This window comes from Pleurodeles waltl, chromosome 1_1 (assembly GCF_031143425.1).
Source record: "Pleurodeles waltl isolate 20211129_DDA chromosome 1_1, aPleWal1.hap1.20221129, whole genome shotgun sequence".
In the NCBI taxonomy this organism is placed as follows: Eukaryota; Metazoa; Chordata; class Amphibia; order Caudata; family Salamandridae; genus Pleurodeles; species Pleurodeles waltl.
The window spans coordinates 983,160,423-983,180,580 of record NC_090436.1 but is presented as its reverse complement, the minus strand read 5'-3'; the positions used below and the strand labels follow the sequence as shown (position 1 = coordinate 983,180,580).

At 49.7% G+C, this 20,158-nt stretch overlaps 1 protein-coding gene across 1 annotated transcript in view; it reads left to right on the top strand.

Moving 5' to 3' along the window:
• The window catches only part of LOC138290716 (ovochymase-2-like), a 559,559-nt gene that overhangs the window by 449,026 nt on the left and 90,375 nt on the right, over positions 1 to 20,158 (top strand). Inside the window, exon 23 of the mRNA XM_069230265.1 lies at positions 8,602 to 8,876. Coding sequence (XP_069086366.1) covers positions 8,602 to 8,876 — 275 coding nt within the window. The remainder of the gene's footprint in view (positions 1 to 8,601; positions 8,877 to 20,158) is intronic.

Here is a 20,158-nt window from a genome sequence, read left to right as displayed (position 1 = left end):
TCACGGCCAGCAGTCCAAGCAATCACCCTTCTTGATGGTTACTATCAAGAAAGTGACTTCCGCGGATTATGCTTTTACCTAGTTTGCCACACGCCAAATGCTAGGACTAAGGCTCTGAATTAGCCTCTTACCCTTGTGACAGCGGCTTTAGGATGGACCTCCCCCCTGGGGATTCAGCAGAACTTCCAATCAATTGCAGCATCTGCTCACCTTTCTTGTTGCGCAAATGTGAATTGGTCTGGGTGGGGTCCCCTTCCTTTGGTCGTAGCTGGGCTCAAACAACCAATCAGCTCCTATCAGGCTTGCCGAAATGTTGTTCAAATGATCATTTACCTAGAAAAACAAAAGACAAGAGGTGTCTGTCAAAACAGGAATGGTTCGTTTAATTAAACATTACAGCCAGGAGACCAGTTACAGAACCGGGGTCTGAGGACTATCTCTCGTCCATCGGATTGAAGCAAGTTTTTATACATTTCTATAAGTGCAATAAAACCATAAAATGCATTATTTTCTTGGTAAAAATGGACACACTGTGGGCCAGTGAGTACTTGTCCAGATGTCCGGCCTGAGGGCGCGTGGTCACTGCGTATCCTGTGTGTGCTGTGTCCTGAACTTAACTACATGTGAAATCTAACTTTGTGGTGTTTTTGGGAATGCACGCATCCCTCTGGCCATGTGTGCTTTATTGGGGTCATTCTCTGGGAACCACTGTAGTGTTGCTGCCTATCTGTGTGATCTCTTGTAAGTTTTTCCTGTTCGTTCGTTTGGCTGCCGACTAAGTGTTACCCGACCTGTGACCATTAACCTCAGGCCTAGGTCTCAAAGCCTGCCTGACCACGTACCTATGTGCCGGAGTTGACAGAGCATTCACAACGAGGGAATCTAACAATGGTGATGCAATTTTGTTCATGTAAGAAAACGTATGGCTGTGGACATCGATTGATTCAATATTATCAGGGGCATATTTACTAATGTTTCACACAGAGACATTTCAAGGCGTGGGCAAAGTGGGCTCTCGCCCAGGGCACCCACCTTCAAAGGGGCCGCTTCATTAAACTTTAAAACATCTTCCACACTCTCTATAGTTAAACAAATAGCCTATTAGTTTACTTAATTTTTTGGGGGGAGTCAGTCCAGGCTATTTGGCCATTACAGACCCTGCATGAGAGAAGGAGAGACTTAAAGATAATACCTGTTTTATTCTGGTATGATTCAGCAGCTTGCTAACCTTTCACAGTCTTGATGCACTGTCTTTTGTCTATATTCAACATGTGGACATCTAGCTCAGATTTACAAACCCTTCATGAAACATAGCAATATAATTTGCAGGGCTGAGTGAAAGGGAGTGGGCCATAATGTGCCATATTTATTAATATATGGCCCATTCCTGCTCTCTCACTGCACCCTTGGAATGCCTACCACTACAGAATATAATTCAAAGCAGCACAGGCTTTGCGTTACATTTCTGTAAAAACTCATGCCAGGCAGTGCAAATTGCCCTTTGCTTGGCTTTGTAAATACAGTTTAAGGACTTGTGAGGCCTTGCAACTACTTGCGTCACAAGGACAATGCAAGTCTTTAGTAAGTCTGGACCATAGCCTGCATATATTTATGACCCACTGAAACACACTTTGATGACTTGCAGTGCCCTCTGCCTGAGCTTCAGACCTCTCAATCATGCCCGGTCATTGACCAATGACATCAACCCACAGCTTGAACTCACTCAGACACCAAAAGGCAACTTAGTTCATAGTATGACTATAAAAGAGCCATATATGTTGTACGAAAAACTACAGAATCACAATGGCTTGAAAAAAGCATATACTCTGGGAATTCAAGATGAAATAAAACATGAAATATAAGCAGTGACTGCATTTCTGACCTGGAATAACTGATTTGTGGCTTTGCCAGTAAAGTTAGCGAGATGACTATAGAGTCCAACATGGACCTCCTTTAAAGTCAGTTTTTAGTTAATGTTGAGTCTAAATCCTGACAGAACACGCCCCTTAAATCCCTGGATCGGACAGCCTAGGAAATTGCTCACGCTGGCTGACTATATGATTACCAGAAGATAGTTTTTTGAGGACGTTTTTTCCATTCTGTGAGTTGTCAAGAGTGCTGTGATCAAAGCATTAATCCATGAATGGACTTTTGTTTTGCAGATTCCTACATCACCTTTCGGGGAGCGCTAGCTAGCCTCCATTCAAACATTTTTATCTGAGTAGACTCGGGCGTTCACAATACCACCCTTTCTGTCACAATTTCATCCATTTTCCTGTGGTGTTTTCAATAGCTTCTGTAGGAAGGCACGGTTACGCCCCACATTTTGCCTGATATTGATGCCAGCTTGACTGAGTGTGCTGGGATCCTGCTAACCAGACTCCAGCACCCATGTTCTTTCCCAAAAACTGTACCTTTGTTCCTACAATTGACACATCCCTGGCACACAGCTCACACCTCCCTCCTGCAGGAACTGTAACAACTGGCGGTGAGCCTGAGAGGTTCAGGCCTCTTGTTACAGTGCCCCAGGGCACTCCAGCTAGTGGAGATGCCCAATCCCCGGACAAAGTCCCACTTTCGGCAGCAAGTCATGCGGGAAAATTAGGGAAAACAAGGAGGAGTGACCACTTCAGCCTGGACCACCCCTACGTTTTCCAGCGCTGAAGTGACCCCCCCCCCCTTGCAAAATCCTACATCTTGGTTTGGAGGACAGGGGCCCATAGGGTTAGGTTTGTGTCCCCCTCCCCAAAGGGAGTGGACACAGATGGGTGTAGCCACCCTAAGGGGCAGTAGCCATTGGCTAATGCCCTCTGACCCCTGTAATGCTGCTAAAGCCAGCATTTAAGGGCTGCCCTGAACCTAGCTCATCAGATTCCTGGTGACCTGAAGAAGACAACAAGAAGAAAGAAGAAGGACTGCTAAACCGACCGCACAGCAGAGAAGACTGAAGACACCAACTGACTTGGCCCCAGCCCTACAGGCCTTTCTCCAGCTTCTGAAGCCCTGCTACAAGAAGACGACGCATACTGCAGGACCAGCAACCTCTTAAAAGGCTCAAGAGGACTGCCTGCACCCCAGAGGACCAAGAACTCCCAATGGCAGCAGCCCTGTCCAGAAGAAAACACCAACAAAGGACTTCAGAACCACCCCGGATCCACAAGCCCTACCCACTTTATACCCTACGCCTACTTCCCATGTGCAGGTGGCCCAACTGACTAGAGCTGGTCCCCAGGCGATTCTGAGTAAATGCCCACCCAGGGTTGACCCCTCCTCTCCAACATGACGACGCCTGCAGCCTAAATCCAGAGAACCCCCCTGACTGCAAGAGAACCGGATGAAGATTCTGTACGCCTAAAGGTACCCCTGCACCCGCAGCCCCCTGGGCTTGGGAAATCCGATCTCCAGTAGTACAGCAACATTCAGCAGGCAGTCCTCCTCCTTGGCCAGCCTGTGGTTCACTGGAACCGACACCCGGACCCAGCCTGCAGCATCTTTGTGACCCACGGCGTCCCCCTTTAGGAAATATTGGGAGCCCAATGCTGTGTTTGCAGCCTGCACCCGGCCGCCACTGCACTGCTGAGGGTGTGTGTATAGTGCTGACCTGTGGCCCCCCCCAGTGATGCTCTAAACCCCCCACATCTGCCCACCGAACACGAGGGTACTTACCTGCCAGCAGGCCTGATTCCGAGTGCCCCTAGTCTCCATAGGAGCCCATGTTAAATCAACCTCAACTTTGACCTCTGCACCTGGCCGGCCCGTGTTGCTGGTGGTGGGTGTTTGGGGTTAACTTGAACCCCAACTTGTGGACATCCTAAACCCTGGAGACTGGAACTGTACGTCTTGTACTTACCTCAAATCTGTGCTAACTTTTCTTGCCACCTAGAACTGTTTCTGAAAATTGCAGTGTCAACTTTTAACACAGATATTTGCTATTTATTCAAAAAACGTATAACTTGCCAAATTGAAACAACGTGGTGTTGATACATGTGTTGGATACTTACTTGCAAATGTACTTACCTGCAACTTGAATCTTGGGGTTCTAGAAATAAATTAACAAAATATATTTTTGCTATATAAAAACCATTGGCCTAGAGTTAGTCATTGAGTGTGTGCTTCATTTATTGCCTGTGTGTGTACAACAAATGCTTTGCACTACCCTCTGATAAGCTTAAATGCTCGGCCTCACTACCACAAAAGAGAGCATTAATACTATCTACTTTAGCCTCTGATAAGCCTCTAGGAAACCCCTGGACTCTGTGCACATTATATTTCATTTTGATATAGTATATACAGAGCCTACTTCATACAGCTTCCCTTTACTGCCCATTTTAGTAACACCTATGGCTGACCATTACCATTTTATCAATCAATCAAGTTATATTTGTATAGCCCAGCTTGTCACCCATGAGGATATCCAGGCACTTCGCTGCCGGTTTTATTCAAAGAGCCAGTTCCTTAACCCCTTTCTAAAGTCTGTCAGCGAGGGTGAAGTGCAGAGGTGGAGGGGGAGCGTGTTCCAGGCCTTGGCAGGGAGATGGGAGAAAGAGCGTCCTCCGGTGCAGCAGTAGCATACGCGGGAATCTGTGCGAGGGCTAGGTGTGCGGAGCGGAGGCTCCTCGAAGGGTGGTGGAAGTGTAGCCAGTGGTTCAGGTAGGCAGGTCCCTGGTCGTGGAGGGCTTTGTAGGCATGCACCAGGAGCTTGAATTGGCATCTCTTCTGGACCGGGAGGCAGTGGAGGCCTTTCAGGAGCTGGGTGGTGTACGCTGTCTTAGGTAGGTTCAGTATCAGTTTGGTGGCTGCATTCTGGATCAACTGTAGTCTTTGCATGAGTTCAGTGGAGGTGCCTGCATAGAGTGCGTTGCTGTAGTCCAGTCGGCTGGTGCATACGTTACTGTCTTCCTGATGTTGATGGGCAGCCACTTGGAGATTTTGTGGCGCATGTAGAGCATGTGGAAGCAGGCTGTGGAGGTGGCGCTGACCTGTTGCTTCATGGAGAGTTTGCTGTCTAGGATGATGCCGAGGTTGCGGGCGTGGTCTTTAGGTGTGGGCTTGTGTCCGAGTTCCGACAGCCAACAGGAGTCATTCCAGAGGGCTTTGTGTTTGCCAAAGATGAGAACTTCCGTCTTGTCCATGTTGAGTTTAAGGCAGTTATCCCTCATCCATGCTGAGACATCTTTCATGCAGTTGTGGAAGTTGACCTTCACTGCGGTGGGGTCGGCGGAGAGCGATAGGATTAGCTGAGTGTCGCCAGTGTAGGAGATGATGTTGATGTTGTGCAATCTGACTATGTCTGTGAGCGAAGTCATGTAGATGTTGAAGAGGGTGGGACTGAAGGATGAGCCTTGGGGCACTCCGCATATGATGTGCTTGGCTTGCAATGGAAAGGGGCGAATGCAGACTTTCTGGGTGCGTCCTGTGTGAAAGGATGCCATCCATCTGAGTGCATCATCTTTTATTCCGATCTGGTGTAGCCGATTGATGAGATTGTGGTGGGAGACTATGTCGAAGGCGGCAGAGAGGTCGAGCAGGATCAGGACGGCTGATTTTCCTCTGTCAAGTAGGTTGCGGATGTCGTCGGTTGCAGTGATCAAAGGTGTCTCTGTGCTGTGGTTATATCTGAATTCTGATTGGGAGGGGTCTAGCAAATTGTTTCTCTCAAGGTGATTGATGAGTTGTAGGTTGATGGTCTTTTCCAGTACCCTGGCAGAGAAAGGGAAGAGTGAGATGGGATGGTAGTTCTGCTGGGGTCTACCAAGGGTTTCTTGAGGAGGGGTCTAACATCCGGGTGTTTCCAGGCATAGGAGAAAGTGGGGTGGTTAGCGAGGCGTTGATGAAGTTGGTGATTTTGGGGCTGATCTCATCATTTCCTAGGATAAAGAGTTGGTGGAGGCAGGGGTCGGTGGGTTCTCCAGAGTGGATGGAGTTCATGAGGGGGTCTGTATCTTGTGCGCTGAGCTGTCCTCATGTGTTGAGCTGGAAGTCGGCAGTGGTGGTCGGTCAGGGTCTGCAGGGTTTGGAGGGTTGGGCATCGACGTTCATGTAGATGGTTGCTATCTTGTTGTGGATATGGTCGGTGAGGGCATCACAGAGTTCTTGTGTGGGGGGATCGCATTGGCCATGGATGATGGACAGGAGAACTCTCTGACAATGGTGAAGAGTTCTTAGGTTTGATTGCTGCTGTTGTTGATGGGTGAGGGCCTCTCTCTTTGCTGCTTTGATTTGTCAATGGTATTCACTGAGGGCTGATTTAAAGGTGGCTCTATCGGTGCGGTTCTTGCTGATGAGCCATCTTCTTTCGAGCTAGTTACTTTTGAGTTGTGATGCGCTGAGTTGCAGGGTGTACCAGTTGACTTGTTTGGCAGGTCTGTGTGTTTTGACTGATTTGGTGGGGGCAACTTGGTCGGCGGTATTGGTGATCCAATTGTTGAAGTTCTGAACTGAGAGGTCCAGGTTGGTGGTTCCTACGGGCCATGTGCTGTTGAGGACCTCCATCCATTGATGCTGAGTGACATTGTACCAGCTGCGGAAGGTGGTGCTGAGTTGTTTGGGGGTGGTGCAGGCATGTCTGGCGATGGTGAGGTGTACGATGGACTGATCCGATCAGGTGAGTTATGAGGTGTGGTAATATCAGATTCTGTTGCAAGACATGAAGATGGGGTCCAGCATGTGTCCTGCTTTGTGTGTGGGGTCCCTGACTAGATACTTGAGTCAGATGTTGCCCAGTCTCTTCAGGAGGTTGGTGGAGTTAGTGTTGGTGAAGTCGTCTAAGTGAAAGTTGAGGTCTCCCAGGAAGACGTAGTGTTCAGATTCGATGACGAGCCGGGTCATGAAATCGGCGATGTTGTTGCTTAGTCTGGTGTGAGCCCTTGGTGTTCTGTAGGCGAGGGTGCCTTTGTAGGGTGTTGCTGTTGTCAGTGCCGAGCTAGAAGTTCATGTGTTCCATGATTGGTGTGGTTTTGTGGTCGGTGATGATGCAGGTGACTGTCCTTGTGTATGATGGCTCTGGCGCCTCCATGTCTGTTTTGAGGTCTCAGTGTTTGATCCTATAACTGCTGGGTTTTGCAGTGGCGATGTCCGGGGTTGATGCTGGGGTGAGCCAAGTGTCCGTGATGAAGGTCACATCAGGGACGATGGTGGAGATGGTGTTCCAGATTTCCATGGCGCGTTTGCAGAGTAATCTGGCGTTGAACAAGAGGCATCTGAGTTGGTCAGGTGGGGTCTGGTTTGTGCAGTTGGCGGAGTCTTGGTCGGTATCTTGCGAGGTCCATCAGTGGTGGTTTTTCCTGTCATGGCACTTAGACAGCAGTGAAGACAGGTAAAAGGACCTGTTGTGAGGCCAGGCGACATGAGACAGCAGTTGTTGTTGTGGCCGGGGTCCAAGGAGCAAAGAACAGCAGCAGAGTATCTGTGGGAGTTCAGAGGGCCATGGATCCTGGCGCTGGGTGCGATCCGGGCACGGATGGGCACCGACGGGCTTGCCTTTGGTGTACCTTCGACATGCCAGCAGCGCAGCCGTGCTGCGGCCTCCATAAAATAGGCCTGGGTGGAGGCAGGGGTGTAGGGGAGGTGGGAAGCGCGGGAGGCGGGAAATGGGACTTGGTGGGCTGGAAAGCAGTGGGGAGGCAGCCCTGGGACAGGAAACCTGGCCTTAGAGCCATCGCTGCCGGGGGCTGTCAAATACCTTCTCAAGAAGCAGGCTGGCAGAGAAGCTGGCAGCAGGGGGAGCTGAGGTGGACCTGCTCATACAGTTCCATGTCATTCATTTCTGGACATCTCCTGATAGCACCCAGATTCCTCTCAAACCTGATTGGGCTCTTGTGGAATTGCTGCCAGCTTCAGCTCACGCACACCATTCACTAGCAACTGAAAGAGTTTTAACTATATTTAGTTAAACCTCATGAAAACAGAGGCACTTCCTAACTTGAGACCTCACATTTCTAGCCTGACAAACTGGATGACCGCCCTATCCTTGGTGGCCCAGTCATTATCATTAATGTTATATTTGATGCTGTGCGAACACCAGGGATATATAACTGAAGAGTCATGTGTTTTTCAGCCAGAGTGCAGACAAGGATGTTTAATTTCCTGACGCAGTCGGCAAAACACTGTTTCTTTCAGCGGACATTTCTTACAGTGTGGGTAATGATAATTAATTTGTGTTGGTGGTACCTAACTGTCTTTACTGAGGGCTTCATGTGATACAGTCTTATAGAAAACTCCATAATAAGATATTTGTTTTGAAAAAGAAGCACCTGGTGAATTTTATGAGGCTAGGTAGGGTGGCAGAAAGCTGAATACTGAACAGACTGACTACTAATCTCACACAGACCACCAAGCTGCTAATTAGAGATTTGGAAACAACACAGTGTCTTTCATCAATGACCATTTTAGAAACCACACTTTTGTGATGATTTCTGTAAAAAGTAAACAAAACGTGTACCTCATATTGCATATAAAATCTAATTTCTACTGTCTCCTTTTGTGCATAATATATTCCACGTTCATTGACACTCCAACAAAACCATTTTGGAGAATTTAAAAAAATGTGAATGGCTTCTAGTATTGTGTTCCATGGCCTCTCTTCTTTTTTCCTTTCTACAGGTCCTCAAACTTAAACCTGTGGCGTGTATGTGTTGGGAAACACAACATGAGTGTAACTGAGTCCTCAGAGAATTGCATCAGCATTGATGCCATCTTCAGCCATGAGGACTTCACCTTTTCCACCACGAAAGATCACTCCAATGATGTTGCTTTGGTTCACTTGAAAGAAAAGGTTAACTTTACACAAGCGATATCTCCAATCTGCCTGCCCCGCACAGATGAAATCCTGCCACCAGGGGAGCTGTGCTATGCCACTGGATGGGGCACCACCAAAGGTAAATCATGTAATACGATGAAGGCTTGGGTTTGCTGTGTCAGAGCCTCATTCTGTCATGAACCAGACTATCATTTGACTACAAACACATAGCATACAACCCTTAATTCTCTTTTGTCATCAACAGACAGATGAATTTCATTGTTCCACCAAATCCCCTTGCCCTTTCATCTGAAAGTGTGTTCCATGGTTCTACCACTCTTGAGCCTCCCTTCAATCACAGGTTGACAAAGAATACAATGACAGCCCTTTGAATCTAGGCCTGCAGGAACATGGTGACCAATTGCACAACAGCACCCTTGACACCCACTATGCCCAATGGGTGCTGCAGCCATGCTCCATGATCAAAGGTATTGGAAGTAGTCAATGGGTCTATCATGACAAGTCTGGAATACATATTTCATCACTGAATATTAGTAAATCATTGACCAAACAGAAGAGGATAAAGTCCATCCCATGAGTGTTTGTTAAGCCACACTGCTTGGCCATAAATTTACATCCTTTCAAACAGCTTCCCCACTGAGTAGAGCCCGGCTTCTCATGTATGTTACCTAAAATAGATAGGTTGAAAGAAGCACTGTTATCAAGTCAATTTCAATGTAAGTGGATTAGTGAGTATTTTGCAGAAATGCAAGAACAGCCTCTGTCAAAAGTGATCTTCGTACTTTGGAGCAACTACTCCAAAGTTGACTTTATGGTGTCTGTCTAGGCAGTTATTACAGCCAAATCTGAAAACTTAATTTTCCTGTGAGTTAATGCACGGTACAAATCCAGCCTAAGACCAAAAAGCAGCACAGATGCATATGATGCTCTCTTCATAGAGCCAATGTATTTCCTTAAATCTCTTCTCAAACAGATCAAAGTGTACATAGAGTCCACCATCCATAAGGCTTCTGATGGACTGTTTCTGGCCCTGTTGATCCATAAGGCAGTGTGAGCCTCCTTTACAGGGAAAACTTCACTTTTGTACTCATGTAATTAGTTCCCTACGTTTCACATATGGAAGTCCTGTTTTGATTTCTTATGGCTGTCAAAGTAAAAGTACTGTTTGTGTTTGTCCATCTGGATGGCTCAGCGAAATGAACAGTTCTCACTGTAACAGGTGACTGCTCAGCCCTCCACAGGGCTTGGTCGCCCCACTCACTGCTGCCGCTCCTGCCTGCCTTTGCCGCCTCCTGCCTGCAGATTCCTTCGCTCGCTGCTCCTGGGATTTCCCGCCGCTGCCTCCCTGCGGCCCCGCCCCCCTGTGATTCCATTCGCCGGACCGCTCCCGCCACCCAGCTGCTCCTCCCTCCCGGCTCCTTACTTAAGGGGACCGTAGGGGACCACAGAGTGTGACTGCTCAGCCCTCCACAGGGCTTGGTCGCCCCACTCACTGCTGCCGCTCCTGCCTGCCTTTGCCGCCTCCTGCCTGCAGATTCCTTCGCTCGCTGCTCCTGGGATTTCCCGCCGCTGCCTCCCTGCGGCCCCACCCCCCTGTGATTCCATTCGCCGGACCGCTCCCGCCACCCAGCTGCTCCTCCCTCCCGGCTCCTTACTTAAGGGGACCGTAGGGGACCACAGAGTGTGACTGCTCAGCCCTCCACAGGGCTTGGTCGCCCCACTCACTGCTGCCGCTCCTGCCTGCCTTTGCCGCCTCCTGCCTGCAGATTCCTTCGCTCGCTGCTCCTGGGATTTCCCGCCGCTGCCTCCCTGCGGCCCCGCCCCCCTGTGATTCCATTCGCCGGACCGCTCCCGCCACCCAGCTGCTCCTCCCTCCCAGCTCCTTACTTATGACGCCCCCAGAGCGACCGCGCAGCGGACGCGTGCAGCGGGAGCACCGACTGAGCGCCGAAGGTGCGCCAAAGGTAAGCCCGTCTGCGCCCGTCTGCGCCTGGACCGCGCCCAGCGCCAGACCCCCTGGTCCTCGCCCTCGCCAGCACACCCTGCACAGCTACGATGCCAGAACACTCCACGCACTCAACGCCGGCCGAAACACCGCCTGCTACCGAGCCACCCCGAGACGCACCCACGGACCCTTCACCTGCCTGACCTGCCGCTTCACCAGCCTACGACCCAACACTGCACCTACTAAACCGAGCCCCAGCAACAAACACCTGATGTGCATCCTGCTCAACACCCGCTCCGTTCACAGGCATGCCGTCGAACTCTGGAACCTCCTCGACTCGACAGCACCAGACATCGCCTTCCTGACGGAAACCTGGATGAACGCCTCCTCAGCACCCGACGTCGCCATCGCCGTCCCAGAAGGCTACAAAATCACCAGGAGGGACCGCGTCAACCAGACAGGAGGAGGCATCGCCATCATCCACAAGAACACCATCCGCATCACGACCAACTCCGATGACACCTTCACCTCCGCCGAACACCTCCACTTCCAGATACACACCAACCCCAAGACCACGCTCAGAGGCACCCTCATCTACAGACCACCGGGACCACGCACACAGTTCAGCGAAGACATCACAGACTTCGTCAGCCCCCACGCCATCAATTCCACCGACTACATCCTCCTGGGGGACCTCAACTTCCACCTGGAGGACGACAAGGACCGCAACACCACTGCTCTACTGGACAACCTGGCCAACCTCGGACTCAAGCAACTGGTAACCACCCCTACCCACCACGCCGGCCACACGCTTGACCCAGTCTTCTCATCCAGCAAATATGTCACCTTCAGCCACTCCACCAATCTCCAGTGGACTGACCACAGCTGCGTCCACTTCAGCTTCAGTAAAACGACGACCCACCACCACCCTCAACAAACCCCCCGCAGGAGCTGGAACAAGATCACCGGCGACCAGCTCACCACCTTCCTCAGCCAGAACCCCCCCACCAGCTCAACGGACCCCAACGAAGCCACCAACAACCTCACACAGTGGATCACTAACTGCGCAGACGCCCTCGCACCACTGAAGAAGAACCCCCCCAGCAGACGCAGCAGCAAGAAAGCCTCCTGGTTCACCGACGAGCTCATCACCTCCAAGAAGAACTGCCGCTCCCTGGAGAACACCTGGCGCACCAACCAGACCACAGACCACATGACGGCCCTCAAACACGCCACCCGCAAACACCACCAACTGATCCGCGCCACAAAGAAGAGACAGCCTTCAAGGAACGACTGGACAACAACACCCACAACAGCAAGGAACTCTTCAACATCGTCAAAGAGCTCTCCAACCCCGACGCCGGAAACAATGACATCACTCCCTCGCAAGACCTCTGCGACTCCCTCGCAGCCTTCTTCCACGACAAGATCGCCAACATTCACAACAGCTTCGGCCCACCAACCACAAACCCCACCACCGAACCGATGCCCCCCACCGCCACCCTCCGCACCTGGACCCCAGTCAGCACCGAAGACACAACACGCACAATGAACACCATCCACTCCGGATCCCCTACGGACCCCTGCCCACACCACATCTTCAACACGGCCGACCACATCATCGCACCCCACCTCCGTGACATCGTCAACGCCTCCTTCAACACCGCCACCTTCCCGGAGTGCTGGAAACACGCCGAGATCAGTGCCCTGCTGAAGAAACCAACTGCAGACCCCTCCGACCTCAAGAACTACCGCCCCATCTCGCTCCTCCCGTTTCCTGCCAAAGTCATCGAGAAGACCGTCAACAGACAGCTAGCTGCCTTCCTCGAGACCAACGGATCCCTCGACCACTCGCAATCCGGCTTCCGAGCCAACCACAGCACGGAGACCGCCCTCATCGCAGCCACAGACGACATCAGATCCCTAATGGACAATGGGGAAACTGCGGCCCTCATCCTCCTGGACGTCTCCGCAGCGTTCGACACTGTCTGCCACCGCACCCTGGTACAGCGCCTGAACAACACCGGCATCCAGGAGAAGGCCCTGGAGTGGATCACCTCATTCCTCGCCGGAAGAACCCAGAGAGTCCGCCTCCCCCCGTTCCGGTCAGCGGCCACCGAAGTCATCTGCGGAGTTCCACAATGGTCATCGCTCAGCCCCACCCTCTTCAACGTCTATATGAGCCCCCTCGCAACCATCGCACGTCAACACAACCTCAAGATCATCACCTACGCCGACGACACCCAGCTGATCCTCTCCCTCACCAGCGACCCGGACGCCGCCAGAGCCAGCCTACACGAAGGGATGAAAGACGTCGCCGAATGGATGAAGAACAGCCGCCTGAAACTGAACTCAGACAAGACGGAGGTCCTCATCCTGGGATCATCACCATCCGCCTGGGACGACTCCTGGTGGCCCCCCGCCCTGGGAGCCACCCCCAAGCCAACGGACCACGCTCGCAACCTAGGCTTCATCCTGGACTCCTCCCTCTCTATGACCAGACAAGTCAACGCCGTCTCATCTTCATGCTTCAACACCCTGCGCATGCTTCGAAAGATCTTCCGGTGGATCCCCACCGAGACCAGGAAGATGGTCACCCAGGCCCTCGTCACCAGTCGGCTGGACTACGGGAACGCCCTCTACGCCGGCACCGCCGCCAAACTCCAGAAGAAACTCCAACGGATCCAGAACGCCTCAGCACGACTCATCCTGGACATCCCCCGACACAGCCACATCTCCGAACACCTGAGAGACCTGCACTGGCTCCCCGTCAACAAAAGAATCACGTTCCGACTCCTCACCCACGCACACAAGGCCCTCCACGACCTGGGCCCCAAGTTCCTCAACAGCCGCCTGACCTTCCACAAGCCCACCCGCCAGCTCCGCTCCGCCAGCCTCGCTCTCGCCACCGTCCCCCGCATCCGCAGAGCCACCGCCGGAGGAAGATCCTTCTCCTACCTGGCAGCCAAGACATGGAACTCCCTCCCCATCCACCTCCGGACAACGCAAGACCATCTCGCCTTCAGGAAGCAACTCAAGACCTGGCTGTTCGAGCAGTAGCGTTCCCCCCTCCAGCGCCTTGAGACCCTCCGGGTGAGCAGTGCGCTATACAAATGCCTTTGATTGATTGATTGATTGATGCCTAGGACATGGTTTTGAATTCCAGTAAACATCAACACCTATTATTTACAGTGCAATAGTGAGTTATGGAAATTATGAAGTGCTATGCAAAAACCAAGGTACCATTATGTCCTCAGGGACAATTAAGCTTTAGCTGTGAAATTGACAATCTTAACAAGGCTGGTCATTAGCTCAGTATTGAGAGCGAACGGGGTAAGTCACCTATGTGTCCTTTCTTGTAAGATTCCCAAAAGTGGACACAGTTGCAATGCCATAGTGTCAATAGTACAGGAAAGCATACTTCTTTTACTTCAACTGCCTTGAGAAAGATCACATAGGAAAGGAAACGCCTGACAATGAGCGAAACATGTGTCAGCAGTATGTATTGGAATATTGACACAACAGTGCACAATAAGCAGTACAGTATATTTAAACAAGCTACAAAATGATCTGTTCACACTTCTTTTTGCTGCAAAAATTTGTGAACCAATTAAAAGATTGTTACTAAGAATAACCAACTTCTGTGTGATTCTAAGACCGGAGAAATGACCCCCCCAATAGATTAGTGAGAAGGTACTTTTACAAGGACCCTAACGCTAGGCCTAATTTATTTAAAAAGACAGATGTGACTTTTCATAGCAGCAGTAGTGTTCAGCAACTCTGAAAGTTCGAATGTTACAAGAGATTACCAATTCCCTACTGTCCATGTCCCATATGACATCTTCCCTATGGCTGATTCCATTTTGCATGTTGGCGTTAAATATTGGCACTGTAAAGGAGAAAGGGTGCCAAGAAGTTCCGCACTGAGAGCCACGCAACAAAACCACACTCTCAAAAACAAAGAAACTAACCCAGAACCAACAACACATGTCACAGCAAAGGACATACTGCTTGGCCTCTTTATATAGGACTGGCCACCAATAACGTTCACGTGATATTGTAGTTGCCACACCAGCATGGGCAGATGCTGCCCCCTCATGTGCTGCTTTAATCACCTCTGGTCTTATATCTTTGTTGGGAATATCTTGATCCCCTACGCCTGGTATCTTAACCTAAGCGTTATGGCAGCCTCCCATTCGGTAGGAATATTTAGCAGGAAATGTCTTTTGATAGGGCGTACCATCAGCCGTGGCTTTCACGGCAGCCCATATTTCTTCGTCCGGTTTCGCACCGGAGCGTGTTACTGCCGCAACAGTGGACGTAGCTACTGTTGACTTTGCGGCTTCATCAGCCAGTGTATTCCCACCAACGTGTATTCCAATGTGCTGGTGTCCAAGTGTATGTACAACATGGACATATGGTAGCGTTTCCTTCAGATCCGCTACATTCCCCCACAGAAGTCTGTGTAAATGGTGTTGCCTTTAGAATCTCTGAACCCATTCTGGCACCAGTAATGCAGGTATTCATTGAAGGACTGGACACAGTAGTACGAATCACAAACAATCAGCATCAGCTGTGCAGGATACATATGTTCCAGTGCCATCACCAGAGCCTTTAGCTCTGCTAGCTGTGCTTTGCAATCCCCTAGGGTTTGCATGTATGTATGTTGAGGACGAAATGTATTATCCTCCATGTAGCCACTTACGACTGCGCAAGCAGCAGAGTATTGATGCTTTGTACCAATTGCAGGTTGCGCTGAGCCATCAGTGTACATGACTCTTTGATATTGATCAATAGACAGTGTGTTTGCTGGAACTGGGTATTCTACTTCATATTGCAAACATTCTTGAGTTTGTAATTTTGGGTCAAAATATAGGGTGTCATTACGACCCTGGCGGTTGGTGGTAAAGCGGCGGTAAGACCGCAAACAGGCCGGTGGAAAAAAAATGGAATTATGACGGTCATCCGCCACTTCACCATTCCGACCGCCATGGCGGTGAAGACCGCTGGGCTGGAGATTGCGGTCTCCAGCCCGGCAGTGGTCACTAGACCGCCGACGGTATCAGGACCCTGCATACCGCCATGGATCTCAGGTGGTTGGGAACCGCCATGAGATCCATGGCGGTAGGCACTATCAGTGCCAGGGAATTCCTTCCCTGGCACTGATAGGGGTCTCCCCTACCCCCTGCTACCCCCCACGACTCCTCCCCCCACACCCCCGCCCTCCTGCCACCCCCCAAAGGTGGCACAACCCCCCTCCCCACCCCTATCCCGAACATGCACATATACACACCCCTACACGCACACACCCCCAACATGCACATATACACACCCCTACACGCACACATACACCCCGACAACACATACCCGTACACATACAAACAGACATGCACAACGTCCGTCCCGCACACTTTCCCATACACACAACACCCCCCGCACGCATACACTCACCCCCTCTACTCTCTCACACGCAGACCCCCATGCACACACACAACACCCCTCCACCCCCTTTCCTAATGGACGATCAACTTACCTTGTACGTTGATCCTCCGGGAGGGGACGGGATCCGTGGGGGCAGCTCCGCCACCAGAACACCGTCACCAGAACAGGTGTTCTGTTGAAATGGCGGTGGAGGTTGAGCAACCTCCACTTTCCCGCCGTCCGCCAGTATGGTTGCTGGCGGCTTTCCGTACGAGAAAGGACGGCGGCCTGCCAGCGGTCATAATATGCGGCGCGGATGACCGCCACCACTGGCAGTCTTCAGCACGGCGCTACCTCGGCGGTCTTGCGAAAAGACCGCCGAGGTCGTAATGATCCCCCATAGTCTACATCAATGGCTGTAAAAGACATTGCCCATTGTTTCCAACATGGATGTAATGCTTTAGCGTTTGGAGCCCTGGCTTTGTTGTGCTGCAAGCATGTCTGTTTGCAGGTCTCTGAGAATGCATGTGGGTTCGACTGTCCAAAATTTACTTGAAAAGTCAGGACGTATTAAGTCATATAAAGGTTTTGTGCGTGTTGCCTAATCAGTAATGTAAGTTCTGCCAAAATTTAGGAAACCCAATAGAGATTGGAATTTTTAATGGTATTTGTAGGTTGTAATTATCCCAGAAAGAGGACGCTAAGGAAGGATATTTTTGTTTTTTTAAATTGAGTTTGTAGCCAAATTCAGCAAATCCCACAACAATGCGGGCTACCCGTCTTAAATGTTGTAGCAATTCATCATCCGTGAGATAGATATCATCTACAGAGGACAATGCTTCAGGGTCAATGTTCTGCAAGATTGAAGTCACACAAGCTGCGAACAGTCCTGGACTGTTCTTGTACCCCTGGGGTAAACAACAGATTTTTTCTGGGAGCCCAGTGTGCTAAAACTTGTTAAGTCTCCACTCTCAGGCGCTATATTCTAGCAGAAAAAAACCATTGGAAATGCCCAGTGTTGTTTTGTATTTTTGCGCACTATGTTGTTCATCAGTGCTGTGCTATGTGAGTTTTGTATAGCATATGTGCGTGTGTGATTGTTTAAGTGTCTGCAGTCTAAGACTATTCTCTATGAATGGTCCGGTTTAGCTACTGGAAATAAAAGATCATTCATTGGGGAGATGCAGGGTTTAATTACGCCCTGGTACTCTAATTGTGTGAGAATTTCTTTCATTGGTGCTTTAGCATAATGTTTTATTGGATATTGGGGTTGAGGTTGGGGTTGATTTTTAATAGGAATTAAATGGTAGGGGGGCACTTTGTCCCATCCAACGTGATTTTGATATAACGCGGGTGCCTGCGCCAATGCCCAATCGATGGCATAGGATTCTGCGAGCTCTTCGGGAACAAGAGGCGAGAAAGTAGGTTTGATAACATCTTCCCCATATGGGCAGGTACGGACAAATTCAGGTGGCCAGTCTTGTTCGGCCAACAAAATATCATATATATTTACCACGCGATCCCAAAAGATTGTCTCCTTCTAACTGTAGCATTACTTTATACACCCTATCAGGTGTGGAGACACGCATGTCCGCAGTTTCGACTTGTAGAAAGTCATCAGTTGCTTCCACCTCCATTTGCTCTTGAATATTCCGGCGAACTATTGTGAACTCTGCCGCGCTGTCTAATAGTGCTAGTGCCCACTTCTTGTTTTTCAATAGAGCTCTCTTCTTGAGTAGCATGTCGAACTGCAACTGCTGCCACATTTTTCTTTTTAAATTGTTTTTTTTTTTTGTTGGGGAGGTTTCTCTTCCTTTTTAACAGAAACCTCTGTTGAGCGTTGTGATCCCTGTCTCGGTTTCATGTACCCTGTTCTTCGCTCTGACCGCCCACCTATCTCACTGTATTTTTCCAATGAGTCCTGAAAGGAACGAGATGTCACGATCTGAATGCTTCTTACCACGGCTATCTGGCAATCTCAAGGCATCACCTGGTCTCTTGCTGGTTCTGGACTGACTAAGGTAAGGGCAACCCTTTCCAGTAGCCATGGTGCTGCTGATAGAGTAACACCAGGCAGACCGTGACCTCCAGAAGGAGTCCCAGAGGAAAAAACCCAATCCTGGGAAAAACCTCAAACAAGAAAAAATACAGAAAAAATAGGTAGGAGAGACTTTAAGGGCAAAAGGCAGGCACAGCGCGAAGCAGCACCCAAAGAAAGATGTACCTGCCGCGCTGTGGACCAAAAAATAGGCAGCGGCCTGAAAAGCAGCTCAAAATGCGACGCGCAGCAGAAATGGCTGTCCAGGACACGGACCGCTGATCTGACCGCAGTCCGCAAGGGGGGCGCTGCAGGCCCTCGTGGCGTCACAGTAGGTCCCCTCCCCGAAGCCCCAGGCTCATCCAGAAAATGCTGAAAAAAGGTACGAACCAAGCGAGGGGCATGGACAGAGGAGGCATCTTCCCACGAACACTCACTAATGGGATAGCCCTTCCAGCGAATCAAAAACTGGAGGCGATTCCGAAAAATGCGCAAATCGCATAGCTCATGTACTTCATACTCAGAATGACCATCAACCAGAAGAGGAGGAGGACTATGGGCAGCTCTCTGGTAGGGATCTGGAACAAAAGGCTTGAGTTGGGATACATGAAAAACAGGATGCACTTTCCAAGTCAATGGCAGACGAAGTCGAACAGAGACTGGATTAATCACATGCAAAACTCGAAAAGGCCCATAGCAACGAGGTTTGAACTTGTTCTGAGATAAGCGAAAAGGCAGAAATTTAGAAGAAAGCCAGACCTTGTCCTCGGGCTGAAAAGATGGAGCAATATTACGCTGAGCATCAGCTACCTTCTTCATATATCATTTTGTAGCCAAAAGATTGGCACATATCAGGTTCTGGACCTGATGGAGATGATGAACAAATGAGGTAACTGCAGGCACAGGGGAGTCCTTGGGAGTGACACTAGGAAAAGCAGTAGGATGAAAACCATAAGTGCAAAAGAAAAGTGTAGACTTAGTTGCACTATGGACTGTATTGTTATAAAAAAACTCAGCCAATGGTAGGTAAGAAGACCAATTATTTTGAGTCGCATTACAAAAACAGCGCAAATATTGTTGGAGTCCTTGGTTTAGGCATTCTATTTGACCATTGGTCTGCGGATGGACAACAGAAGATAGGGCCACTTCAATATGTAAAACTTTACAAAACTCTCTCCAAAAACGGGATACATATTGAGGAAATAATTACTTGAGGAAGACCATGTAATCTAAATATATCTTGTATAAAGACTTGACTCATTTCTTTAGCGGTGGGTAATTTCTTCAGGGCTGAAAAATGAGCCATCTTAGTAAAGGAATCCACTGTAACCATTATGAGCCGATAACCTGCAGAAAGCGGCAAAGAACATATAAAAACTGTGGTTAACGTATGCCATGGAACAGATGGTACTGGTAAAGGGCATCAATAGACCTGCTGGCTTGGTCCGAGGTGTTTTAGTTTGAGCACACATTGGTCAAGATCTTACATATGTTTTTTAAGGTGGGCCACCAAAAAGAGCGAAGGAGTAGTTCCTGTGTGTTCTTTATTCCATGATGTCCAGCAATAGGAGAGTCGTGACACACTTGCAAAGCTTGTGTCTGTACTTTCTTAGTAGGCAAAAATATGGTGTTCTTATGAAAGTAATATGCCTGGTGCTTCTGTAAGTGGGGACTTCAAGTGTTCCATTCTTCCATGGATTACTTCTGATACTTGGTCTTCACCCGGTAAAGAAAAGATTGAACTAGTCCCACAATGCAACATTGCTCAATGATGTGTGGAGAAATAGAAATATTGCTTTCGGATATCTGCGGGATAAAGCCTCTGCCACTATATTGGGAATGTAAGTAACAATGAAATCGTATTGACTAAAAAAGAAAGCTCACCTGGCTTGACGACTATTCCGGTATTGAAAACTGCAGAGGCATTGTAGATTGCGATGATCAGTTCGTACTTCAAAAGTCTCCTGAGAACCCATTAGGAAATGCCTCCACTCCT